The sequence below is a fragment of the Anabas testudineus genome, chromosome 16 (genome assembly GCF_900324465.2).
Source record: "Anabas testudineus chromosome 16, fAnaTes1.2, whole genome shotgun sequence".
In the NCBI taxonomy this organism is placed as follows: Eukaryota; Metazoa; Chordata; class Actinopteri; order Anabantiformes; family Anabantidae; genus Anabas; species Anabas testudineus.
The window spans coordinates 20,519,575-20,547,427 of record NC_046625.1 but is presented as its reverse complement, the minus strand read 5'-3'; the positions used below and the strand labels follow the sequence as shown (position 1 = coordinate 20,547,427).

The following is a 27,853-nucleotide window of genomic DNA, read 5'->3' as shown; positions in this document are numbered from 1 at the left end:
GTTGAGCTGTGTTCAGTGTCAGGGTCGTGTATGGCTCATTCACCGGCCTCCTTTTCTTCCCACACCATTGCCAGGACACTTAAATCATGGCGGTCACCTCCCATCTAGGTCAAGCTACAGAGAATCTAGCACTGTCTAAACAAAAAGGACTATAAACTGCCGTGTTGTCGGCGTATGATCACTCCACCTACGCACCCTAGCCTTCTGGCAATGCCAAGAAAGACAAATTAAAAGCAATGAGTAGTAACATATACCCTATCCACACGTCCCTGGGCTATCATCCCCAAGAGCAGCGTGCATCGCAGCAAACGTGTTTTCCAGGTGAAAGAATGCTGCAGCTAAGCTACCAGAGAATGGTAACAACAACATTTTCACATGCAAGACAGACGCTGACGGTAAGAACGAAGTGAGGGGGAATTTCAGAGTCATTGCTGCACAGAGATACTCAACACACTGGAGAAAACAGAAGCATCTATGGTTCCATGACTAAATAAAAATGACACAGCTGTTTGTCTGATTCAAATGTGATTAGGAGCCTGAGAAAGCACTGTGTGTCTTTCTGGTGTACAAGCATAAACACATAGTGAAAGCAGGATTGTGCTGTGCAACTCAGGTCAAATAACGGATCAGATTCGCCTGGTGAATTTATTCACATTTCTGTCTCTTTCTCTTGAAAAAGACAATTTATGTAAACACTGTATCCAACTTCTGTGGAAGCACATATTTTCTTGTAATGCATCTCCTTCCAGTGTGAAGAGCTCCAACATAATTAGGATAATTGCTGACATGGCAACCGCACATCCAGACAGACAGATTCAACTGGAAAACAAAACAGAACAAAACAAAACACAATAAAGTCAAAACTATTTCCAGTTGATTTGGAAACAAGCTTTAGTGCAGGTCAGGCTTACTCCATCAACATCTTCATGGGTGAAAAGTGTTTTAAGGATAAGGAACATTCAGAAGAACGCAAGCTTAGAGAAGAGAGACTGCACAGAGAACGTGGAGAATTTGCTGAGACCCCTCTTGCATGGACAGTTTTTGTCCCCCAGTGTAGGAATAAAGTGCGTGTGTCTGTTTCCCTGCAGAGTGAATGAATAATAAATCATTTTGCTGTCAGAGAGAGAGAGAGAGACAGCAGAGAGAAATGGGCAGAAGCCGCAGTGGGAGTCAGACCTGACAAAGAATGCATATTTGATTGGTTTCAACTATTAAAAGTGCTGAAGGTGAGGCGCCTCAGTAACTCAGCTGACTATTGTGGTTTGTTGAGGATTTATTCGGATCACAGAGGTTACTCCTTCCATTTTAAAAAGTCTTCCGTTTTAAATACTCCTCCATATCATTAGGTAGAGGACGGGCTTTATCATTTCAAAGTCTGTTATTTATATTAGCCCAGAAATGATTTGCTTGTATTCAAATGCGCTGAGCCCAGGATTAGTGGGAGGTGGAAGCAGAGGCACTGACCTCTCCTGCGGCACGGCAAACCAGTACTCATGCTTCTTGCCCTGCTGGGCATACTGCTGCATGGATGCGCTGGCATTGGAAACAAATGTCTTCTTCATGGGCTTCCCCACCCGCAGACACAAGAACTTGTGAGACCGGTGCTTTCGGCTCTCTGCAGACCCTGGACCTGGCAAAGGAAATATTCACATGGTCACTAATTCATACACATAAGCAATTATATGGCTTAAAGTCAATGCTAACAGGAAAGTTTCAAAAGAACAGCTTATCATTTGGGAAAATACTCATTTACTTTTCTTTTATTGCCAAGAGCTCCCCAGGTTCCAGTCTTGATCCTAAGCTAAGCTAACCAAGTCACTGGAGTTAGCTTTATATTTACCATATGGCAATGAGGGAGGTATACATCTTCTAATTTTACACTAAAACAAGCATTTTGTTCTGTATCATGTGTCTGTAATCTAAAACAACTTCAATCCTTTCGATTAACAATGTATTCTCTTCACAATACTTGTATTTTATGTTATTTTTCTGACCCAGTTCTTGCTCATCTGTTTACTGGCTTCAGCTGGTATTAGTCATTTTGATGCAGAGAAGTCACAGATGACAGAAATAAATGGAGCAGCACACCATAATTGATTGTGGCACTCAGACTTCTGCCAATGGTACATGATCAATGATCTATTATAAGCACAGCACCAGGAAGCTGAATGTGATCACTGTGCCAGTTACATTACAGCGGCTGTTCTGTCGGCTCCTGGTTGAGCAGCACAGCATAAATAGTAACCACGACAACACAGCTTAGACAACATGGCTCACCTCAGTTTAATTTTACCTTCTATATAGATTATTCTGGTATTATTGCTGCTTGTTTTTGAAGTTGCTGTTGTTACTTGTGTGGGCTGTGCTAATGTGTAAAGAATAAAAGGGCCGAACTCCTGGGAATCAAAACTGCTATTGCAGCAAAGTCCTCTCTCTGTGTCAATAAGTTCTAAGTTGTTCCTTTTATGTCTTGGCCTGTTCTTGGGAACAACAGAGACCTATGTGGAATAACAACTACAGTGCCTATAAAAAGTATTCATTGGATGTTTCATCCTTGTATTGACATTCACGGGCAATAAAAGTTGGCGACTTTGACAAAAAAAAAAAATGTCAGAAAATACCTCATTAATGTCAAAGTGAAAACAGATTTTTTACAAAATAATGTTAAATAAATACAAATATGTAAGGTGAAATCAGTGTTTGCATTAATATTCACCCCCTTGAGGCTAGTAGATAGAAGATGCACCTTTGGCTGCAATCACAGCATGGAGTCTGTGAGAATAGGTCTCAATTAGGCCTGCACATCTGGACACTGGAATTTTATGCCATTTTTCTTTGCAAAACTGCTCATGCTCAGGCAGGTTTTATTTAATTGACATTACTTTGTAGAAACATTATTGTCAAAGTCGCCAGCTTTTATTGACCATGATTGATTTATAATGTAAATAAAAGGATGAAACATCCAAGGGGTAATACTTTTTATAGGCACCGTATGTTCAAGTGATGCACACAAGACATTCAGTAAATGTGACTGACTGAGGCCACTGCCACATAGGAAGAAACTGTGACAACCAGATACTTAAAAAAGGATGCTGCTGTGGATTTGCAAGTTTTCTCCTGAAGCTTTAACAACTAACTGCATATGTTTCATTCTTTATTTTATTATTTTTAGATATTTCTGACTGGGGCATTTAAGGTGGCTCTGATTTACATGATCACAATCATCTACTTTGAGGAAACACTCAAAATTCACAAATAGAAATCTTAAAAATGTACAATTAATCAAAACAGACATTGTTTATGGAAGAGGTTGCTGTTGTGTAATTAGTAATTAAGAATTAAGAATAAAAAGGGTTCATTGTTCACTGTGATGGATAAGTTACAACTTTAAGGTAATTTTTATATCACAGTGGAATAAATGGAAACTAATGGCTGCCCCCGGCTATCACAATACTACTACTACTAGCTTGAGGCATAGACACACTTAAGACTGGCCAACAATGGTTACAATGCAATTTACTTGAACAATGGCACAATTTTGCATTTGTATGTTGTTTGTATGTTGTTGTGTTATCATTTTACACATTACAACTTGTGTTTCTTCCAAGTCCTCTAGCTTTCTTATCATTTCCAGATTTACATAAAAATTACAGATTATAATAATAATAATACAGATTTTCAATGTGTCACGTTTGGAGACTGTTCGACCCGAATGCATATTATTTTAACTTAGCTTTGTATATGTGTTACCAGATGATGTCTTTATGTTTGATTTCTGATATCCAAAGGGGGATAAGTAAAATGTTTGCAGTGACCACAAATAAAACCAATCCGTGACTACTTAGCTGTGGCTGAAACTTTAAAACATCTAAAATCATTGTTGAGATCCTTTTGTCTTTAACATGCCAGTGAACACCATATAAGTTAATTCCAGGCAAACTGTTATAGGCCGTGTTAATGAAAAACTAGAGGACGTTACACATAAATAACCACACTCTGAATGCTCTTTCAGAAGCTGTTTTCATGTTTGGTTAAATAGTCCCTGTGTTTCCCCTGGTGTAGGTTTGTTTGTGACATTGTGGTGTTCGATAGGCTTTAGCTTATCGCCCAGAGAAGTGGCCCACACCACCAGAGCCAGAGACGAAAGAGCTGTGGAAAGCTTCTATAAGCCTGCTAGCTCCACCAAGCTGATAACAGCTGAGAGACGTTGCCATTTCCTTCATCTTTACATTCCAATTACCAGCACCAAGGCAGAGTGGAAACCAAAAGGTTATCGCTAACCAACACAGGAGACGTGATCTTGAAGCAGCCGGTGAGGAGAAAAACTCAGACTTTGATATTTTTCAGAGGAATAAAGATGTAGTCTCAGGTAAAAACAAATGAGGTCAGATTCATCACCTCAAATGTATGATTTGTGCATTTCCAAAGGTATAATTTATATGTTCTCTAGCTGTGATTAAAGAAGTGTGTTTACCCTCCGCAGAGTTCTGCGTGCTGTCTTTTTGAATCTCTTCCACATTTTCCTTTTCTTGCTTGCCTTGTTGCATAGTGTCTGTTTTAGAAATGTCTGTCCCCTCATTAGTATCCCCCTGTGAACTGGCTGAAATGGATGTGGTGTCTGTAGCACCAGGGTTGGCTAAGCTTTGGGACCCTGGACGAGAGTTACTGCTGCTGGGACCCTGGGCCTGGCTAATGCTGCTGCTGGTGGTAGTAGGTGTGCTTGGTGGCTTCTCTACACTGTGCTGCTTGGATCCTGTGGGGGACTGGCTATCGTTTTCTGTGGCAGTGACTGGTATATTGTCCTCTGCTTTCTCCGCGGTGAGTTCCTCTGTCTGGCTGACTGAGTCAGGGACACGGCCTGGGGCCTGGGAGCTGGTGCCGACGGCATCCACCTGGGTGACAGTTTGCACCGACTCCGTGGAAGCACCAGACGACTTGTCCAGGCGCAGGTCCTCATTTGACGCTTGCTCCTCTTCGCGGATGGGGGACAGCTCAGACTCAGTGAAAACATCTTCAGAGATGGAGCCCTCAGTGCTGCGTGGGGCAGTGCTGCTGCTGTCGTTGGCCCCTGGTTCCCTTAGCCGCTGCTCTTGGTCCTTCTGCTGGGAGGGATGTCTCTCAGCTGGCAGAGGCTCCAGGTCACTGGAAATATGAAAATAAAGAGTTATTTTGATTATTTTTAACTCAGATCTCAACAATATAAAAATGTTAGAAACTACATGGATGTATTTCAATTTATGTTTAAAAGCTCTATTGTGGATACATGCAAACAGAAAAAAACTAAAAAACAAAACAAAAACACTTCACACAATCAGATCCTGCAGGCACTTGTTGCTCAGCTATGTGTTCAGACAGTAAGAGAGAGAAAGGTCAGCAGAGAGACAGATAGAGAGAGAAAGAGGGATAGAGGAGACACAGACAATAGGCCACAGATGAAAAAACAGCTGGGCTTGGCATGAAAACCAGTTATTTGCCAGCTCCATGGGCAAAGCACAACAAGCTAAATACAGCTCTGACCAAACGCTGCAACCAGCTGAGCAAAAGGAAAAAAGTGACTCCACAGGGTTCCTAATGATAGACCATATTTGTTCATGCATTCATTTGGCTTAAACAACAACATTACAACAACCAAAGTAAAAAAGAAAATCTGACAAATCAGTGGGAGGAAACACGAGTGAATCCTCTAAAGTAGCTGCTTCCTACTGCACAAAGAGAGGTGAGCAATCAAAACGTAGGAGGGTGAAGGCATACTTCATTAACCCTGGTGTAATTGCCATTTCCTTTGAATTCTCGTATATGGGGGGGAAAGGAATTAAACTGTTCGCTGGTTGCTTATGCGATCTGACCATGAGTGCAGCAGAGAATGACATTGATTACAGTGAGGCTGGTGCATTTCTGGGAGATTGAGAGTGGGAGAATGGCATTATGCACATTTGTTGTAGGTGTAAATCAGAGTTAAAAGTCAATGTTGGCTTATAAAGCTGCATTTTTACAGTGTCGATGATTTCTCTTACTCAGGCACAGCCTCTTTGATCTTGGGGTTGGTAATCTCTTTGTAGATGGCAGCAGACTGCACTTCCTCCAGAGGACACATGATGCCATACTCCTCACACCCATTTGCCAAAACAAGGGGGTCCATCCGGTGGGGGTCGAACATGATGTTGTTGGGTGTCACAAGCAACACCCCGCTTACCGCGCCCTGACCACAACACAGAAAATGGGAGGAACAGGTGAAGTACAACGAGATCCATTAAAACTTTTAATAAGTGAAAGGGACATAAGTAATAGTGCAAAAGCAAATCAAAATCATCTCAGTCACATAACCAACTGAAGGCCAAATCCATCTGAGGCCACAAATGTGCTAAATCAAGTAGAAGTTATTAACTGGCAGTGCTGAGCACTTCAGTGCTTTCATTTGGTACTTGGAAGTGAATCAGCAGTGGTTCAATACCATGGATCTGTGTGTGTACGTGTGGACGGAGAGAGAGTAGGGCACACACGCACACACTGATGGTCTAGCTGGGTGTAACCCGTGTGTATTTCAATCCAAGATGTCCTGTTAGCTGGCTAATCAACCATACACACATCAAATCAAGTGTGTTTTCAGGGTTCAAATCAGTTCAGACTTTTACCAAAATAATAAAAAAGATGTCTTCTTGTCTGCCAATCGTGTCCTAAAACTATTCAATTAAGAAAAATCTCATCAGGAACGCACTTTTTTATTAGATAGTTTGTGTGGTGTGTCTAGTTTGTTATTCATATTAAATGCTTTATGCTGTAATGACTTCAATTATTTCTCAAGCTTCTGAGAATACCGTAACATAATAATATAGTGATATTATATTATATTACATTATATCATATTGGAGCTAGGAGATCTATAAAATAATTAAAAAAAAAAAAAAAAAAAATCCAGATTGTAATTTAACAATTCTCAAAAACATCTCATTATCATCTGGGCATATACTGCAGCAGGAAAAGGTATGTGAACCTTTTGGAATTTCTTGGTTTTCTGCATTAATTTCTCATACAATCTTATGTGATCTTCATATAAGTCAAGAGTATTAACAAATGTGGCTAAAATTATAATACAAAATAAATTCTGATCTTTCACGTCTTTATTGAGAACAACTATAAAAACCTCATCGTGCTAGTGGGAAAGAATATGTAACCCTTGGAAATAATAACTAGTTCAGCCCCCCTTGGCAGTAATAACCTCGACCAGGTGCTTCGTGTAGCTGTGGATCAGACCTGCACATTGTTCAGGAGTAATTTTAGTCCATTCTTTCAGGCAGAACTGCTTTAGCTCTGTCATATTCTTTGGACACCTTACATTATTCTGAAGAATTTTTTGATAAACTTGGGAATTCATCTTCCCCCCCCCACACAGCAAACTGGCCAGGCCCAAATCATGACATTTCCTCCACCATACTTGACGATTAGAATGATGTTTTCATGTTGATATCCAGTGACCTTTTGCTACTACAACAGATGTAGTGCTGTGTGTTTTTCCAAACTTAATTCATTAAAACATTTTTCTATGGGTGTCCTGCCATAGACACCCTGCTTGTTTGATCTTTTTTGTGTTATAATTTTAGGCACATTATATGTGTTAATACTCTTGACTTATATGAAGATCAGATCACGTTTTATGATAAATTTATGCAGAAAAAGGTTTATATTCTTCATCCTGCCACTATAATGTTTTGTTGCATTTGATTTGTTGCATGATAAAGATGTTTAACTTGATGTTTTAATTTTTATGCTTTGGTGGATACTGTGACTTACCTTTTCATCAGTGATATACTTGCAGTTGATCTTAAGAAACTTCTCTGTGAGGGCCTCTTCCTCCTCGGAGGTGGATGACACCACTCTGGATTGGCGCAGGGCAGAGAACACAGGGGGATGAATACCTTCTGATCTGGGGGGGCCATCGGAGTCCTGGAAAAGAAGTGGGTGACTACTGTAGCTTATCTTTGGTCACAATACACAACAACATGCACATGTCACTGTTATATAAAATTAAGTAATGAAAGCTAAACTGACAGACTGCCTATAAATAAATATCTCTCTGGATGGATCATGTCTGAATCTCTAAACAGCTTCTAACCAAACAGACTAAATAATAAGCACTGTCAAGCAGGAATAGCTCGGTTCACTTGGTAATACATGGTGTAACTAATTTGTGTCTTCCTTTGTCAAACTAATGTGTTTGAGTCTCTGAATGTATTATCTATATATATATGAGCAGATTTTCTGCACAGTGGGACAATCAGGTTAAAAGAAACCCAATGATGAGCCAAATAAATGTGCCTTCTGTGTGCCTGAGCTTCACAATGGTAATTAGACGAAAAACATACACATGAGACTGATGCTTTAATTATTATCTTTTTTATTTATTTACTTATTTTTTGCACAACTGAATGCCTTGTTAGTGTTATTTGATTAGAACATGTTCTTGAGTCATGAGCAGGCTTTGAAACTGGACTTGCTTGAAGTGTAATTTTTTAGTTCTGACAAAGCCTTTTGGGAAAGAATCTGAACCAAGTCCAACTATAAAATAGCAGTTTTTGAGAATAGCATACGTTTTGAAGAAAGTGATAATGTTTAATAAAGAGAACTCTTTAACTGTTGATGATAACCAGAAGAACTGGCATTAAGATTATTCATCGTCATCTGTATCATGACAACTGGACAGTCTCACAGTGTTTCCTGGGCTGGAAACAGAAACTGTGGTGGCTTGCACTGACAGTGGAGACTGACTCAAGTCTCTCTGAATAACTGTCGGCAGGGTCAAATGTCTCACTGGGAGACACTGTGTGGGACAGGGCTGACTAATAGTCTGATTGATTGCACTTTGCAGGATGGACTCTCTGTGACGCTGAATGACTGCTGGAAGAAACAGATCAGATTGGGAAGGTGAGAAGAACTCAGCATTAGAAGAAAGAGGGATAAGAAGTGAGAAGAAACTGCAGTGATGAAGCAGTGGAGAAATAAAAAGATAGGTATGGAGACAGCCAAAGGCAAGGGAAGAGAGTGACTGGTATGAGAAAAAACAACAAACAGAATAGGAAAAGGAGGACAAAGAAGAGTGTATGGCAGTTAAAATCGAGGGGGATTTTGACTGGGAGAGATGGGCTCAAGAGTCGATGAAGAGTAGTGAAGAGCGGTGAAGAGATACAGTAACAGTGAGAGCCTGAGCTGCTAACAACTGTCTGCTGTCCTCCTGACACCCATCACCCACGCCTCCCCCTCTCCGTCTCCCAGCGCAGTTGACAAAACAGCCTGCAGCCTGCTACTGACCCACACCGACACTAACAGCCCAGACACTCGCCAGCCAAGGAAAACCGGCGGCTGTTCCAACCAAAACAAGCCTCTCTGGAAAAGAAAGGGAGGAAAAAACAACCAAAAAATGGAGACAGAGATAATGGAGTAGAAGAATCAGAGCTGAAAATAAAGTTTCAAGGGCATCCTTGAGCAGCAGTACCTGTGATAGTGACAATTTGTACTGTCTAGCAGCTGCCCAACCACAATTTCCCCAAGGGAATTAAAAAAGTATGTCATGTTTAAAACAAACTCTAGAGCACCTACTGTTCATGAATGTATCCAAAGCCCAGCTGAGGACTATGTGTAGGTAGGAATTTAACCTGCTCGTCATCCACTTAAACTGAACACACCTCGCCTACACGACTGCACTTCATTGTTCCACTTCTCAGCAAGTTACTTCCTGGTGACTCATACAAGCTGGCCCTCCCGCTTCTAAGGCTCCCAAGGTTAAATACGAAAAGAGATCCAGCCTACTCCACCCAAAGAAATAAACGTTGACACTGACTAGAACACACCCGGGGAATGGGGAACACACACAATGCTGCAAACACCTGGGCAGAAATAAGCAGCTATCGATTTTAAATATGGCCTGTTTAATTGAAATGCATAACAAACACTGTCTTGCATTCCCTGTCATTACATCTGGCACTTCTGAGAAAGGGGCGGTATGTGTTGGTAACAAAATAACACTCGCGTGTCCCACACAGTCCACATGAGAGAGGACTCTAAAGACACACTTGCTGTCTATCTGCTGAAAACTATTTGTTAATGAGGTTTCATTTGGAGTTTTGTTGACCTGAAAAACCTTAAAAAAAGATAATGTTTCAGATCTGTTAATTCACACCTTATGCTGCTGTGTGGGTGTATATCTGACTAAAATCAAACTGAAATGTAGTGGAAACAGTAAACAACAGCGATATAAAGCTTTTGTATTGAACTGGCTGCTAATGGTGACATTTTTTCATGATCTGATTTATTGGCCAAGTATGTTTTTGCATTCAAGGAACTTAACTCTAGTTCTGCTACTACTATTTTGTGTTGTTCTCATCATACTTACACGGCATGACAGTAACAATAAGGAAGGTTCGCACTGACTCACAGCTGGGCACAGGTTTTCACACTACATAGAGTTTTATTCTCTTTAGACACATCCTGCACAGTCATGTTGCATCAGAAAATCATCCAACTATCCACTCCTAAATGAGCTGCCAACACCTGTTCTTCCTTCCTAACTACCTGTGCTGCTTACTCTTTTCCTGCTCCATGCTGCTATTGGCTGGTGGTGTTGCGTTTTTGCTCCAAACACCCCACCTCCACCTGTCTGGTTTAAATACACAATACTTGCAATAGTTCTTCTTGCGTTGTAAATGAATTCCTCTCTTTAAAGCTTATCCTTGATGGTCCATCGCATGCTTGCATGCTGTCTGTACTGTAAAATACCAAATAAACATGAATACAGCAACAGTTTCACTGTTTGCCTTAATGGTTTTTGAATAAAGTTTGAGGTTTTACTGAGGGAGCTAAATGCTAATGTCACCATTCTAGCACGCTTACAGTGACACTACTAGCACTGTTGTATAGCAAGGTACAATGGTAACCATATTCATCATCTTTGCTAAGTAGCACTAAATACAAACATTGAAGATATTCATTGCCAAGTAAAACAAGAGACATTAGACACATTTTACATTAGCAGAAACTACGGTGTTAGTGCTGAAATGGGTATTTATTTTCATATAGTTGCCAGTGGGGCTTATTGGCATCACTGTAGTTCCTTTCCAATTAGGAGAAATCACTGGTATTAGACGTTCCTAATAGATATTGATTAAGAGAGTGCTTAAAGATAGTTTGTATTTAATTACAATTTAAATAAAACTCACCAAATACCAGTTTTAGAGGTAAAGTCAAAGGAACACCTTTATTTCAGGTTGACCTTCTAAATCTCAGCTCCATATCCCGTGGATATAAAAACTTAAAATATACAGAAACCTTCTTCAGTGACTTTTCTTAATTAATGCTATAGCACTTTTTAATACTGAATTATCTGGACATTTATTATGCTGATATGCCTGAGATTTTTTTAAATTTCCGCTAGTTTGCAGCAACTTTTTTTAACCCCTCTTGTGCTCTTTAAGTGTATCTATAATATATAAAGATATATTCATTTGTCAGGATTATAAAGACAATACCAGGATGTGCTTGGAACAGTGGTATACATACAGCTAACAGTCCAATACAGCTTAAGGCTATGGGTGTTTAAACAGCATTGTGCCAACATTCCTTTCGGCTCTCTTTGACTTCATCTGAGGTCAGCCATGACTAGCCTGTGCCCTGAAGTGACCAGATTCCAGCAAAAGTCTTGGAAACAGGATTTTTTCTGTGTGTGACATCAAAGGGAGAGAAGGAGCAGAGTTACTGAACTAAAATCCAAAGATCAAAGAGCTGCTGAGCTGCCTTCACTTTTGAGTAACTGCTCAGGGTGATGGGTTGAGGGGTGGGAGAAGGTTGAGGAAAGTACAGTAGAACAGTATTGAAATGGGCATGCAGGATGAGAAGAGCTGAGGTTTGAAAGGGAGAAAAGTGTGCTGGGCATTAAAAGACAGGCCTGATATGGCCACTAGGAGGTTTGTCTCTGTGGTGTTTAGGAGCTGCAGGGAGGACAGCCTCACAATAATCTACTGTAGAGAAAGCTGACACTGATGCTGGGGACAGGAGATGGTTGTAACAGTGTTAGATGATAGCTGTGGTGGGGCTGCAGAAATCAATATTCTTTTAGTTTCCAACCAATATTTCTCTCCTCACTCACAGTTAAAAGTAGGAGAGAAAAAAACATCTAGAAAGAGGCTGTGGCGTCTGTTCAATACGGGTTGTGACCAGGCCAATATGAGTGAATGTATAAATTGAAGGAAAGTGGGATATGCTGTTAATACGGGAGCCTAATATGTCATTAAAACATTCTACAGGAAAACAACAAAAGTTTTGGTTCCCATGATATCTGAAATGTCTCCTTTTGAACGTACTGCATATTAGTTGCATATGCTTTCATTTCATAATGAAGACTTCAGATGGGAAGTGTGCAGACGCCACCTGGCTTTGACCTTGACAGTGACACACAGTACAATCGAAAATCAATCCATGGCTCCACCTTGTGGGCATGGTCGTGTTCTGCAAGAGGGAGCACACAGCAATTGTTATTCTTCAACTCTGAAGTACAATGTGTACTGTTCATATTGACTAGAATTACATCCCAGAATAATGCAGATACCCTAATGAGCCAGTCTCACTAAAACATAGCAGGTGTTAGGAGATGATACTCATTTACTTGAGTGAGATCAGCAAAAATAAATATACCTATGTGGCAGTAGATGAATACTGATATACAGAACTAAAATGGATATACTTCTTACACTACTTATTTTAAATCATGCCCTAGCAGATATCAGAAACGAGGAAAGAAAGAAGGCAAACAAGGTGCAGAAACAGGAAGAGACAGAGAAGGTCATAGTAGTTGCTGTTTCACCATGGTGAGTAAGTCTGTGTGTGTGTGTGTGTGTGTGTGTGTGTGTGTGTCTGGTGTGCGTGTGTGTCTGAATGTCTGTATGAGCACGAGGGAGGTCAGGATAGGACAAAGAGGACGAGCCTGGCCACACAGATGACCAGAGAGCAACTGTGCCAGGAAGCTGGTGACTGCCAAATAATCCAATGACCGCCAACCGGAAAGTCAGCTACTCATTCATGTGTGCCTACTGTACACACACACACACACACACACACACACACACACACACACACACACACACATGCACAAGCAGTCAGACAGCCAGCCAATGATCTATGCCTGCAAGATGTGTTACTTTTTGCTGCCAATAACAGTAGGCCAGCAGGTAGACTGAGAGCATGAAGACACTTCAGAGCTGCTTTATCTGGCCTTTAGCTTTATCACAGAAACTCTGAACATCAGGGGATGAAAAAAACTAACAAACAAAAAACTACTTTTACCTTGCTTACATGGGCATGGGTTGTATAACAAGTGCAATAAAGCACATGAGTAAGACATTATGTCAAACAGCACCTCCTCCACTTTGTCAGTTTGAAACATTGTACTGTACATTTGATGTTTATCTGAAGTCAACCTCTAAACCGCCCAAAGACAACATTCATCATATACAATAAAGGTCTGAAACTGACCCTCTACAGATGCATTTGGTTTAGGCTCAGGAAATGGGTGAAATAAAATCTAAAAACATTCAGGATGACTTTGTATCCTACATACCTACATACATACATGCTCCATAAATGGGAACAATTGTGTTGTGCAAGAGTGAGCACACAATGACTATGATTCATGGTCAAAGTGCTAACTTTATCATATCATTCAAAACTGCATTAAGGAACCTTGCCAGCCAAAGGATTCTCATCAAAATACAGTGCAGTACATTCAATAGCATCAGGTTTGGCTATAACTTAAAAAGTTACAAAATAGTGACTGTAAGGTTTCACAATGACTAAATACATATCAGCACAAAAGCTGCAAACTGGTGAGGATGCAAAATGGTGACAACAGGCAGTACACTGCACCCAGGCTCATTAGAATTACTTTTAGACACTAACTTATTGAAATTAGTGAAACCCGATTTGATTTGATATTTCAATCGGAAACAGCAACAAAAATGTCATGATGCCGGAACTCAAGAGTCATTGTGCATTGTTGCATCCAAATAATTTGTGACTAACACGGGAAAACATAAATACATAAATACAGTGCCACTGTAAATGTTTTAAATACCGCCCAATCCCACATGGTTTGGGTGTGAAGTAGCCCTCCTGTTGTATGTAGACCTCCACAATAACACGTTGTGGTGAGACATTGCTCAAAGCCATTTCTTTGAGCACAACAAGTACTATGTCTAGCAAATACCATCTACCCATCCATTACCCATCACCTGGGTAATACCTCACTACATTAAAGATGGCAGTTGCTGCATCCTGCTATAGAGAACATCTCAGCATCACGGACAGGGAGACTGTTGAGAAAATGATATGTATGAGAAAACCTGCTTAAGAGTGCATGAAACCTAAGACTAGGGTCAATGGTTACCCTTTCAGCAGAACGACAATCCAAAGCATGCAGCCAAGACCAGGCTGAAGTAGCACAACTGAAGCCCAGATGGAAACTCCAAAAGAACGTCTATTGACAGACCTGACCAGAGCTTTAATACATATTATCACAGTTTTGATTTAAATAAATAATTTTATGAGTCATATTTAATAGCTTTGATTATTTGTCAGACTATTTGAACATCTAACAGACTTTTAAACATCTGGTGCTACAGTGAAACTGACTCATATGCAGAGCTAAGAGAAGCATCTTTAAGTAGTTTCTCTTCAGAGCAATCACCTTTATCTAGGTTATAGCAGCTATTTGCTGCTCACATTGCTATTTCCACTACACCTCCTAGAGCCATTTATTTAGATAATATCCTCATTGAGATGTGCGTGCCGAGCGCCAAAATAGGCTTGTAATTAAAAGATGCTGGGGATTCTGGAGATGGATAGAAGAAGCAGAATGATTTTTTAAGGTTCTTCCTGTGGTTTAAAAATCCAACAACAACTGGATGACGTCTCTCATAGCTACTTCTATATAAACAAGATGCACACAAACACACACACACACACACACACACCCACACCCACACACACACACACACACACACTAAAATGCAGAGTTGACGGACACTTTCACACACAGACAGACACACACAACACAACGCCTCCACAAACACATACAGTTGGCACACCGGGTGAGGTAATGTTCCCTCCCTTCTGCCTTCCAAGCACACTTCCTCTGCCTGCAATAATTGCTGCCCGGCTGCTCGTCTGGGAGAGCAAGCAGCCCAGTTCATTAGTTGATCTAAATATCACAGTATCACTTTTAAAGGCTTAATTTCTCTGCAGTCAGAGTCCCTCTCTCTGATCCTCCCCCGTCAAGAGCCGCGGAATACGCTCCCATTCTCCTGGGCATGACCTAAATAGATTAGTAGTAAATGAGCAAGGCCCTTTCTTTTTGGCAACCATGGAGAAATTAATGGACAGAGATGAGAGCAGACCAAAAGGAAAAACACTTGTGATGGGACAGTGTCTACATCCAAGTGCAGCAGTGACAGTGAAGGTGATGGAGACAGCAGTATCCATTTTCTTACAAAGGCAGCAAAACAAGAAATCCGTTTCCATGGAGACCAGCAAACAGTCATCTTGCTTCAGGGACCACTGGGCATCCTGTCATGCTTAATGATTGGCTCATTCAGATTCTGCAGACATAGTACCTAAGGTTGATGGCTCATTCTGCTGGTCTTAGTGCTGTGAGGCCAGGACGTGTACAGCTGACTGGACCAGACCTGAAGTCACGTTAGACAACTTGCAGACAACCTCCAGCCTGTCTTGGTTTGTCATGCCTCACTAATGGTACTGAGAGGGAGTTGTGTATGTTGTGTTATGTAGCTGCAGGTGGTCAGGATACATTAGGCTCAAATAACTACAGTGTGTAAATGCCACACATCTCTGTCTTCATGTGAAAAACAATAATGAGCCAGTGCACACATAAGCAGTACATAAGCATGTTACTTTGTAGGATCATACCATTTGCTGCCTCATAATGGTGCTGTAAATACTGTAGCAGTGGTTATACTGTAGTAGTTATACTGTGTGCTTATACTTGTGGGATTGTTTAATTTTTGGTTTAAAAGCAGATTTTGTATTATCCATGTAGACAAGCAGCTAACCATGTTCATAGTGTTTGTCTAATGGCAAAAAGGTTGGGAGGTTCTTGATCTACCAGTAATAGTAGTAGTAAAACACAGACTAGTGCATTCTTATTGTTACATTCTAAATGCTGTAGTTTAATCTACTACTCATTAGAAACGATTACTTGTTTTTATGGTATGGGCTTGGCCAACAAAAAGTGGCTTGAACACCACATTTGACTCCCTGAGTTGATAAATCAACGTGAAGACTGCGGTTTTCTGTAGAGGGGCCTTATGGACATGGCATGTAAAATGGAGCATGTCAGACGGAAGGTGAAAAGAGGTGCTGCAAAAAGGGAAAGTTTAAGGAACTACATATCTGTGTTGTTTCTCTTGTAAGCAAGCAAGCTTATTATCTAAGATACAATAAGTATGTCATTTCTATAATTCACTCTGTTGCTGTTTTGTTAACAAAAACAAAGTCTCACAAAAAGTGCCTCTTTCACTTACCAAACTTCAGAAACTATAGTCACTAATAAAAGGAACACATTACTGTGCACACATTACATACATCTTGTATTACATGACCCATGACTCCATTCACCCTATGTTCACTGTTGAAGGATGGATCACTATTTGTGCATATGGTGTGTGTGAGTGTGTGTACACGGTGATGACAGAGACAGATTCAGACTCTGCTCCTGTTGGTTTGGTTTTTTGTGTGTGTGTATTAGCAAGTGTTGCATGTGAGATGCTCTTTATGTTGATCAGGGTCTAAAGTCATATTTGATGATGATCCTATGTTTTGTAGGGCTTAATACACATAACCACAAAATGGCAGATGCAGAGTACATCAGTGTTTATTGATAAACTGATAGCAGACAGCTGCCCCACTGACATCCACTAACATCCAGACTAATAACATCTGAAAAAATAAATTCAGCCTTTATTATTGGAATGTCAGCAAATATTCTCATTGATTGTAAATTCACTAGCCCAGCACAAACAATTTAAATGCTCAATTTTGTCTTATGTTGTCTTGGATAATAAACTTTCCTAAAATTTGTTGAATGATAAAATAATGTTGCATTTAGAGTGGTACAGCAACAACCATAGGTTTTCCATCTATATCTAACAATAACACACTTCACATTTTCTGAGGGTGTGACACTGTGCATTAGAGTGGTGGTCAACATACCGTCACCTTGTCTAAATCAGCTTCTGAGGAGGTGGGAGACAGGGGGCTGATGGGACTGAGGGAAGGGGAGCTTCCAACACTGGAGACGTACTCGGGATCAGGAACGTACAAAACCTGCAAACACAATCCATGACTGTATTTACACAGGAGCTGTCTTTGTGCAAACACACGCTCCACAACACACATGCACGCACAGGGGGAAATAAAATCAAGGATCTCCCTCACACACGCACACATCCTGATCACGTTGGACAAGATAAATAACATAACATCATGTGAGCAGCCTCATGCGTTTGACAAGGATAAAGAGAGAGAGGAAAAGCAACACAACAATTAGCACGTGTCTGAATTAGTAGTTAGTAGTACGAACCCTCTATTGTTATCCCCAGTTATGATTACTCTGAGTTGCAACTGCTGTGCAACATTGAATGAAATTCCTAGCTTGTAAAGGAATAGTTAGATGAGAAGAGCAATACCACTAAAAAAGAAGTAGCCTTGAGACTGCTTAGCTTATGACTTATTACAGAATGATAACAATTAACTTAGATCTTTCCAAAGGCCTAGAAATTAACTCGTTATTCTATGTATGTATTATATATTCTATTATGTATTAGTGTCACATTTATTTTACATACATCCAAGTAAAAGATTTATAATACTTCACAGGTGCATATGTTCTAAAATAAACAACTAACAATTTAAGAAGGTGCATGTTATTTAAATGCAGGACCTGAATTTTACTGGTATAAGAAGTGGGACCTCTATGACTGTACTTTATCTACTATATCTGTAGGAACAATTGCCTGATTTAAACTACTAGAGACATTAGAGGATTAAATTATGTACTGAATGAATGTTTAAAATTATCAATTTTTTAAACTGAACAAGAAGTTAGAAGATGAAATATCTATCTAGACCTTATGTATAAAACAAAGTCTTTTTGAGGTCTACAGTAACTTCTGCCTAATTGAAGAGATGGGAGTCCATGGTTCAGGAAAGGCTGTGCACTCCCCACTGTTTGGACCGAGCTTAACTCAGCATTGTTTGCTGAGAGCTGAGCGGGAGATGCCAAAGGTATTGCAGGTATCCATACAGTCTGTGGATGATCTAGATTTGCCTGGATTTAATTTTGATTCCAGGAAATAAAGAGACAAAACATAATTTTGGATATTTGTCACTTCCCCTATTAAAAATGGGTCTACTGGTGAAAAAATAAACTAGTATCATGAGCGCCAGGGAAGCTGGCAGTGTGATTTTGGCATGCTAAATATGGGCTTGTGTCGTATGCTGTCGGAACTAACACATCTTTAGGAGAATTTAAGGACCCCACATAATATACCTTTTTAGAAATAAAACAGGTCTTTTGCAGTGAAGTGCATCCTAATGGGACAAGTGACGCTGTAATTAACTGGCAAATAAATGGGGATACAGACAGTGAGGATGTGGTTAGTGAGTCAGCCTGTCTCAGAGAACGGATAAACACATGCAGCATGCAATGTTTCCTAAAAATCTGTTACCAAACTTTCCAGACAGATTTCCACATATAGGAAATATTTTGCAAGTTCAAAGCAAGAATTAGACTACATGATAAAGTGTGACAGAGCTATCTGAGCTAGAGCAGTTAGTGGCTTACACACTGATACTATATAAAGTTACTGTAGGACAATGATGAAGCAGTGAAGCTCGATGTATCAGTGAAGGTGTGCACGGCGGTTCACACCTGGCCAGGCACCACTGCTCTGGAGAACAGCTTGTTCAACTGAACCAGCTCGTTGGGTGTGGTGTCAAACTTGAGCGCAATGCTGTTCAGTGTGTCCCGCGATTCCACCTGGACCACAAGAGAAGAGAGAGGACACAAAATTACACGCATGCTTCAGGGCACTTTATTAAAGTTGTACAGTCTCAACAGTTGAGAGATGGAGAAGAGAAGAAGAGAAAACAAATGTGATATTATATTGCCGTGCAATTATCACATGAAAGGTTTTAATGTGGCTTGTTTTTGTGCATGTTAGATTTTGGGATGTTTTGCAAATGAAAGCTGTCAGCTGTTAGATTCCCATGGGATGCGATACTGCTGGCATAAATATGAACTGACATGAATGTGTGTAGCTGTCTTGTGTTATTTAGTGAACCACTCAAGTATAAAAGTAGTGGTATGTTTTTTTAAACTTAAAATAAGGAAGAGTTGATTGTTGAACTTTAGCTTAGGCACACAACAACAGGTCTGTTAAGCTTTGGGTTTCTCTCCATCCTGAGTACTGAGCAGTGGGCCGTTTTAAAAGTGATAATTGGTATCTTTTCTAATCTTTCCAAAAACAAATGCAAGAGCCAAAACTGTAATGCATGTGTACTTAACAGTGTGTTGGTTTACACTACAATAAGCTGCAAATGTACTCATGTCTGACTAACTAGCTTACTACAACCAGCAGTAACAAGCAAAAAGATTATTGCAGTGATGCAATGTTAAAACTGAGAAAACCAGCAAATCTGGAACACAATGTTTTCCTTAATAACAATGGATCATTTCTGAAACTTATAGCTGATTTACGTTTTGAGGGAATGAAGTGTAGTAGATGCAGTGACTCATCTATTCAGCACTTCACAAAGTCACTGAATTTAGCATATCAAGTGTCCAAACGAGCAGAATAAGAGGTAAAATCGCGTTAGCAGGGGTTTTATGCAGGCTGCTGTTGTTGTTGCGCTGTGTGCTCAGCTGCAGCACCCTGCAGTGTGACACAGGTGCATTTGCTTGTCTCCACCAGTTAAAATCCACACAACAGAGATGTGCTCCACGTGTCTGAACTAGTTAAGCATCTAACATGCCCACTGGGAGTTTCTACATTCCAAATAAGGATGACAACCATGTCAGAAAGTGCCTGCCTGCGTGAGAATCGTTGTTTAAGTGAAAAAAGTGAGCTCAGGGGAGAGAACCCCCGAGAACCAGAGATGCAGGGCTGACTATGAGCTGTGTATAATTAGGACAGGATAATGGCAGTGTGTGTGTTTTAGTCCAGCAGTCATGGGTTTGTGTCAACGGTTCTTAATGCATGTGTGTGCGTGTGTGTGTGTGTGTGTTCGACTGTGTGTGTGTGTGTGTTTGTTCGACTGTGTTTGTGTGTGCACAAACAGTCCAAAGACACCAAGGAATGACAGCTTCTCCAAATTCCTGACAGACTGTTTTCAGGAGGATATTCTTGGACGAACAGACAGACACACACAGCACAGTCACAGACAGGTAGTTGAAGAAAGGGAACCAAGACAGACAAGCTGGAACATTAGTAACACATTGTGTGTGAGTGTGTGAGGCAGTCACACATGACATGATCAAGATCATGTCTGAAGCTGCCTGGTAGGAAAACACAAAACAACTCATAGAGGCAGAAAATAGAGAATCCCAGACTCATAGTAAATATCACCCAACAATATGAGCTGACTCTTGTCTCCAGGTAGCAACTGAAAGTTACTGTTAAGTGGAAAATTAGATGACATAGCATTTTTCACTGTTGCAGGTGTATTATGAGTAAAAAAATCAGGAACAGAGAGATAAAGAGTGGATGGACTGTGCAAAGGAACTGAAGGGAGGAATTCATATTTCAAATATTTAAAACATACTTCATTTAGCAAATACAAGAGAGCCATATTAAATCATCCCTAGAAACCCTGGCTTGTAGAGGCAAGCAAATGATGAACCCATGAATAAGCACAAACACTCAAAGTGTGTTATTCAGTTTGAGCATCTTGTAATAATTGAAATAGAGCAAGGCTTAAATAACCTGAGGCATGAGTCCATTATAAAAGTGGGCTTGAAACTGATTAATGTCTGCAAAGTCACTGTTGTAGATCAACAGTCCCGTCATCACAGGTTACTTTTTACACAGTTCTTCCTGTTCTTTTAATCTTAACAAACCAAGTCACATCATTAGTCTGCCAAAGGTTAGACAAAGCTGCGTTGGGGGGTTGCTAAGTGCAACCAAGGTCCAGATGGTGGGCTACAATGGGTCTGGAAACCTTAGTCTCTGGGTGAACAAACTAATCAGAGCAGAGCTGAGGTAAGACACTACTGGGATACAGTCTCCCTGACACAGCATCGTGTGTAACACCAAACTAAGCAGTGCAGGGTTGCACTGTGCAGTATGGATTGTGTGGAGAGCTTGTGCTGAACTGTGCTGGGTAAGTTAAAGTAGTTTACCTTGCAGAGAATTAATGGTGTGCAGACTTACATGTCAGTAAAAGACAGGATATGCAGAGGTTGGCTTGTCTGAGACACAGACTTACACTAGTAACTGGTTGTAGATACAGTAGCTGTCATGAATCATCATTACAGTGAAGTCAAGCTCTTTGTCTTTTTGAAGGCAGAAAAGCACTATGCTACATACATACTACTGTTTCTGTACATCAGACAGTTAATTTTACCTGTTCCATATGTGCTTGTTTGGTCAAAGTAAAGATAAACAATAACAGCAGTTTGCTGAGCTTATTCAATTATCTTGCTTGTTTAAATGTTAACTGAATCATTTTCTAGAACCAAATCAAACTAGAAAGCCTCCTTCACATTTCAAAATGCTATTTGATAACCTTTAGATTTGTACCACTTGTTCATCAGAGGCCAGGGTAAATTCAGTGATCCAATCACAGTTACCGAACACAATAAATGGAGGATGCACGGCAACTGATGACCTGCATGCACTACATGGACAAAACTCATGTATATAAGGTTTACAAATGTGACACCATCTATTATAGGAAAAATACTGTATATGTCTCAGTCGTAATACAGTATAAACGCAAAGCGATCAGTTGTTAAATTCACCTATGTAGGAAGACTCTCAGACATGAGAAAGGAATGCGTAACCTATGTGGACCCTGTGTATCAGGAAAGAAAAATATATGGGGATTCGTTTGTATAGCACATGCTAGTCTGTAGTTGAGTTCCTTATATTATATTCAGTACTTTCATACCACCTTAACAATGCTCATTATACACAAGGGTTACCATCAACACATTTCTCCCCGTTAATGTAAATTTGAATATTCTGCGTACATGCATGCAAATATCTCAGGTATGACCATGTCTTTCCCAGTAGCCCTTTAGGTGTTGTGTAAACAGCACATGTTGGTTTCAGGAACCTGGATAAGATCTTATCCCTCTACTGTGAAACTCAAATATACAGTACCTCTGAAACATAACTTTAGATAAGACATTCTCTGGGTTTTTGAAGTAGTGTCAGTAAAACAAAAAAGTCTTGTGGTAGTCATTTGCAGTGCGGAGCTTAAATTGCTCTAGTCAACAATTATTTGTGATTTGACAGAACCAGAATCCAGCAAAGCAAACTGGGTTCATTCTGGGTTTAACTCAGCTAATACAGAATTGCGCAAGTAACTGACACGTTGAAAATTGAGAGACATGCCTGCACTTATACAGATATTCAAAAACATGGCTGCTATCAGATTTACAAGGAGCTGACTAGCCAGTCTGGCTACTACTGTCGGTTTGCATATGATTTGTATGGTTGAATTGTTTGGATGTGAGCTGAGCAAATTAAATAAATGTACTTAAAAAGTAGTTGGGTGAATTAATGTGGTGAATATTGGTGCAATCCAGTTGAAGTAAAAGGAAGCACAGAAGTAAAACTCATAATGAAGACATACAGAGCATATGGTGACAAATATGTATCACACATAAACAGCATTGTCTCATAACTGTCATAGGTTGGACATTTTATGACAGTATCAAGTGTCTATGTGATTTGTCATCTCATCAGCTTTGTAAAGAGAGTCATACTGTCCATTCAAACAACAGCTGCATGTCAGCTTGATAAATATTCTGTCTCAAAGAGGCCAGGAATATAGTATAATAGTAGACCGTGGGCACTAGAAATTATTACTGTGGCACACACATTGTCCGTCAGTCATCAACAATTTCTGATGGCCAGCATTTAAAGGGTATATTTTAGTTGAGAATATAAAGAGTTAATAATCAGCAGGGCTCATACAGTGTCTGAGCCTTTCATCCAGGTGGCTTCAGCACAGAGCATTGATTCTCACTGGATGCTATTTGCTATCGTCTCACCCATGAACTATTTATTTTTAGCTTTACTGCTCTTCTGTTGCTTGGTACAACCTGACCATTGAGGCATTCAAGTCCACGGAACATACAGCTGCTAAAACATTGTCGTAGTATGTTTGTTTGTGATTAGCATATTTAACTGCATAGCTGCAATGTAAGTTCTCATATTTGGTTTGTATTGGAGAAATCTCTTTATGTTTTTGATATTTTAAAGCTATGGCCGTTGTTGGCTCCTGTATCAAATAGCTGCTCTTGTATCAGGAGCTCAGTCAATCAATATGGGTAAAAATATCTGGTGTTCAATGGAGTAAACATTGGCACAGGCAGGCTGTAGGCTGATTTTGGCAGTAAACGTGATGCAATAATAGAGTGATTCAAGTTTGCCATGTAAGAATAATTTTTTATCTTTTTATATAAGTAACCCAGGAACATTAGCACAGCAAGCTTCATACGTCACAGAAGCAACAGGAAACCACTGAAATTAAACATGTGCATCTAAGTCTGCCAAACCTCAGATGTATTGAATTTTATGTAAAAGGAGCTATCACTAACTCAATTAAGTGGCAAATGACAGGGAATATACAAATGTGACCCCACTGATAAAGACCTGCTATTGACACACTGACAGCGGAAAGAGAGGAGAGGGCGAGTAAGAAGACAGCAATCACAATCAGGTTCATAGCCACTAATGACAGGTGGACCCTATCTTCTTATCCTCCAGATCAATAATACCCATTATTCATCCAGAACTGGGAATGAATAATTAAGCCCCTTCCTGTTAGGGTGACATCCCCTCCTTTCAAGGAGAAAGGTAGAAGAAGGCAGCTTACGGTCACCTTGTTGAACAACAGAGGACGCAGAGATTCAACAAGGACAGCCAGCTGGACAGCTAAAGACTAATAGCTCCATTAAAGAGTGAGCTGACATCTTAGTAAGAACATTAGGTAGAGAACATGAGAGCACATCCATGAGTGCTACTGCAAAAGGTCAAACAAGGAAGTAAGATGCAATCTCAGAGCAATAGGTTCAGGAGATTGTGTTTAATGGAAACACAATGTCACTGGCTTATCCATATTTTCATGTAGGAGCTGCTTTAGCACAAAGTCCAATTCAGGTTCTCAATGAATAATAAGAAAAAGGCAGGGAACTTATTCAACCACTGGAAGAGAGTAAAAGAGAAACCATCATCAACACAGTGAAATGACTATGTCATCATCAAACTGGAAATAAAACCCCAGCGTACAGTTTAATCACCCATAATACCATATCAGAGGAGCTATCTCTCCTCATTTTATAATGAAGAATGAAGCCCAGCCATAGCATGACAGTTGCTATGGCAACTCTGTCGCTACTAGCCTGATGGCATGTGTATTGTGTGCTGATCGTTTGGAGACCTAAATTTAGATTTGCTATAAGTGACGGGGGAAAGTCACATTATTTTGTCCCTTTCAGGGTGACAGAGCAGGTTTGCTGTCTCACTTTCAGGCTTTCATGGATTTCTCCAAGTGTCAGGCTTTGGCCTCTTACTTCAGCCATTAACAGACTGTTTTAGAGAGATGACATCAAATAACCAGAGTTAAAGAAATTCATTATGACTGTTTGAACCAAGTGTACCTGAAAATGGCAGGTCAAAGCAGCAGAGTTTTTGCTACAATCTAGAGTTTGTTTGTTTTTTACAATAAACTACAAATAACATCTTATAATATAGCTGAAGATAACATCCAAACTTTAGCTGATGAGATAATATTAGCTAACTGTAAAAAGACTTGAGTTCAAGTGATTAAAACTTTTTACTGACATACTTCACATATTATTGAAGGACTGGCTTTGGCAAAAAGGTAACAAAGTAAGTTACTTTAATCTAGGCCATGTATTAGTGGCCTTCTATTCAACAGGCCACCCTTCCATCAGCCTCTATCTTCTATAACTCCTCGTCATCCATTGGCTTGTTCTGCACTCTTAGACAGAAAGCTGTGTAAGAGCTGAAACAATGGGATCCCCTCTTCTCCCCAGTGGTGAATAATGCAATCAGAGTGACTGATTGTCAGGAGGGGTACTGCCAACAAATTGTGTGTGTGTTTGTGTGTGTGTGTGTGTGCACTTGCACGCACAGAATAAACACACACACACCTGGTGCCTGGTGTATGACTCATCCTATGTCTTTAATGCCCTCAGTGCTTCCTCTCGGCCCAGGAGAGATCCATCCAACCTGCAGGCTGGTGACGCTGACTGACCACGACTCAGTCATTATCTGTCTTTACCCTCTTCACATCTAGTGGAAATGTGTGATGGCTTGATCATTGTGTGTGCAGCACTTATAAAACGTGTAAAACTTAAAGCTAGATGTTACAGCTGGGTAATAAACCTCATTATATGTTTTAGAATAGACCAAAGCATGTAAGTAGTACTGTGCCACTAGCAAGGCCACAAGAATAGAAAGTGAAACTGAAAACTGAGCACTAAATGTTGAATAAATAAATACACATATACTTTCAAATTAGTGCTCTGTCCAGTGTTTCACTATAAGCCACTGGGACACATAGAGTTTATAAAGCTATTTGACTGTTCATGCTGTTGGTAAGTATGATAACATCAGTAATACTGACAACTTAATTCATTCTTCTCCAGCCTACAAACTGGAATGCAGACAGTGCTTCCCCTCAAAGCCGCTTTCAAGTGTCACTATACAAAATGTAATGAGAGTTTTGCAGTGCCAGATCTGCTCAGAGCAATAGAATCGACTGAAAGTGTGTTCAGGCCAAAAATGGACTAAACATGACTCAACATTAAAGAATCACTTCAACTTATCACAAAGTATAAGTCGTCTCTGTAATTCTGGACACAGTTTCGACTGCTTATGACTGTGAACACACCAACTTAATTGTTGAGGTGTTGCAATGTGGCATTACAACTAAAAGTCTGCATGGGACTACAGTAGGAATACAGTTTGATAAAGCCATACTTTGAGGGGTGTGTTTGTCTTTATTTGATAGTAAAGACTTGAGGAGCAGAGGAGCGGTTAGGAGGTGACTGCAAATATAGGACTGCACCCCAGGATTACTAGGATCCATCTATTTCAGTGGTATTAAACACCTCATATCTGTCAATTAGTAACATTTGACTGTCAACAGTAGAGCAGTTCTTTGTGTAGTAAAGGGCATACTTCAATGGCATTGACAAAAGTCAAGCTAATAAAAATCTGATTCTTTCTGTATTGCACTCTACTGTTGTACATTCTGTCTTATTAAAAAAAGAGCAACGTACAAGACATTAACCTGGCAGCATCTCATCTTTAAAATGTCACTACTCACAGCTGACGGTTTTTTCAGTGTGTCTTAAAGCACACACTTAACAGCCACATGTGCTTATCAAGATAGAAACAGGTTTTGCTTGCTGCAATTGTTCCTACAGTTAACAGTTACTACTACAAATGTATTGAATGATAACAGACAAAATTCACAATTCTTTTTTTGTGCAAATTATTGTGTGAGTGTTCTGCATTTTCTATTATAATTATATAGATACTTTCAAAATGTAAATCCCTTTAATTTTTACTCTTCCACTGCAGCTTACAGAGAGCATTTTGTACTAAAAGACTGTAACATTAGAACATATCTTGGATTAAACATTTCAAAACATTTTAGCAAAAACGGGATGTTTCTTTCCCCGATTATTTCTATTAAAGGTAAATAAAAACGGGAAATGTTAAAGGTCAGTATGAAGAAAAGGGATGATTCAATAATCCTACTGATCACTAAATCCTGTTAAAGACTAGGATAACAGCTAGGCCAAAAAAAACTTCAGACATGTCTACGTCCACATCAGAATCATCTGCCTTAATTTTACCTTGGTTACAACGGGTCTCATTATCTGTCATGAATGATCAACTTTACTTGGAGAGAGCAATGTTTTTATAACTGATAGAGAGTATAAAGGCTACAAAGGCAAATACTGTAATAAAAGCAGCCATTTGCTAGGCAGGGCACCTTGCGGGTGTCCTGCCCAAAATAGCTGCCCAACTAGAGCATGTATGTCTATGGTGTGATAAAGTTGGTGTGTTTGGAGATAAATCTGTAACTGCGTCCTGCATTTTGTTTGACTTTGACTATCTGTACTCTGATGCACTGTGTGAGAAGAGAGAGCCCACCCTGTGTGGCTCACCTTTGCACCACTCTTTGACTTGCGCTGTCTGCATCTTTCTGTCTCCTCATCTATCTCTGTTGTTCCCAGAGACTTCAAACACTTTTTTAATTGGATCCAGGTCAGCCAATAACTGAACTTGGCTGAATGGACCGGTGTTATCAGTGTCTAGGCAGATGGGCTGCAGCTGCTCTGGTTATTTCTCAATTTGAAAAAAAAAGAAAGGAAAAAAAGAAGCCTGTGTGTGAGGTAGAGAGGTGAGAGGGGGAGGGAGAGGAAGAGGGAGGGAGATTATATTGATAAGGCAGCGTAAGAGGAAACCCTGCATTTTCCTGTCTGCGCTTGCCGATCGATTATAAACTTATCTGCTGGAGAGCAAAA

At 40.1% G+C, this 27,853-nt stretch overlaps 1 protein-coding gene across 7 annotated transcripts in view; it reads right to left on the bottom strand.

The window, feature by feature from the left end:
- Window positions 1-27,853, bottom strand: part of oxr1a (oxidation resistance 1a) — a 117,458-nt gene that overhangs the window by 10,195 nt on the left and 79,410 nt on the right. For 6 of the 7 annotated variants that reach the window (XM_026371838.1, XM_026371835.1, XM_026371833.1 and 3 more), the window contains 6 exons: window positions 18,986-19,093; window positions 17,266-17,379; window positions 7,789-7,941; window positions 6,015-6,199; window positions 4,475-5,142; window positions 1,465-1,630 (listed from right to left, as the gene is read on the bottom strand). In XM_026371838.1, the coding sequence (XP_026227623.1) occupies window positions 1,465-1,630; window positions 4,475-5,142; window positions 6,015-6,199; window positions 7,789-7,941; window positions 17,266-17,379; window positions 18,986-19,093 (1,394 nt within the window). Of the gene's footprint in view, window positions 1-1,464; window positions 1,631-4,474; window positions 5,143-6,014; window positions 6,200-7,788; window positions 7,942-9,591; window positions 9,612-17,265; window positions 17,380-18,985; window positions 19,094-27,853 lie in introns of those variants that run through there. The other variant, XM_026371839.1, reaches the window with a different exon arrangement.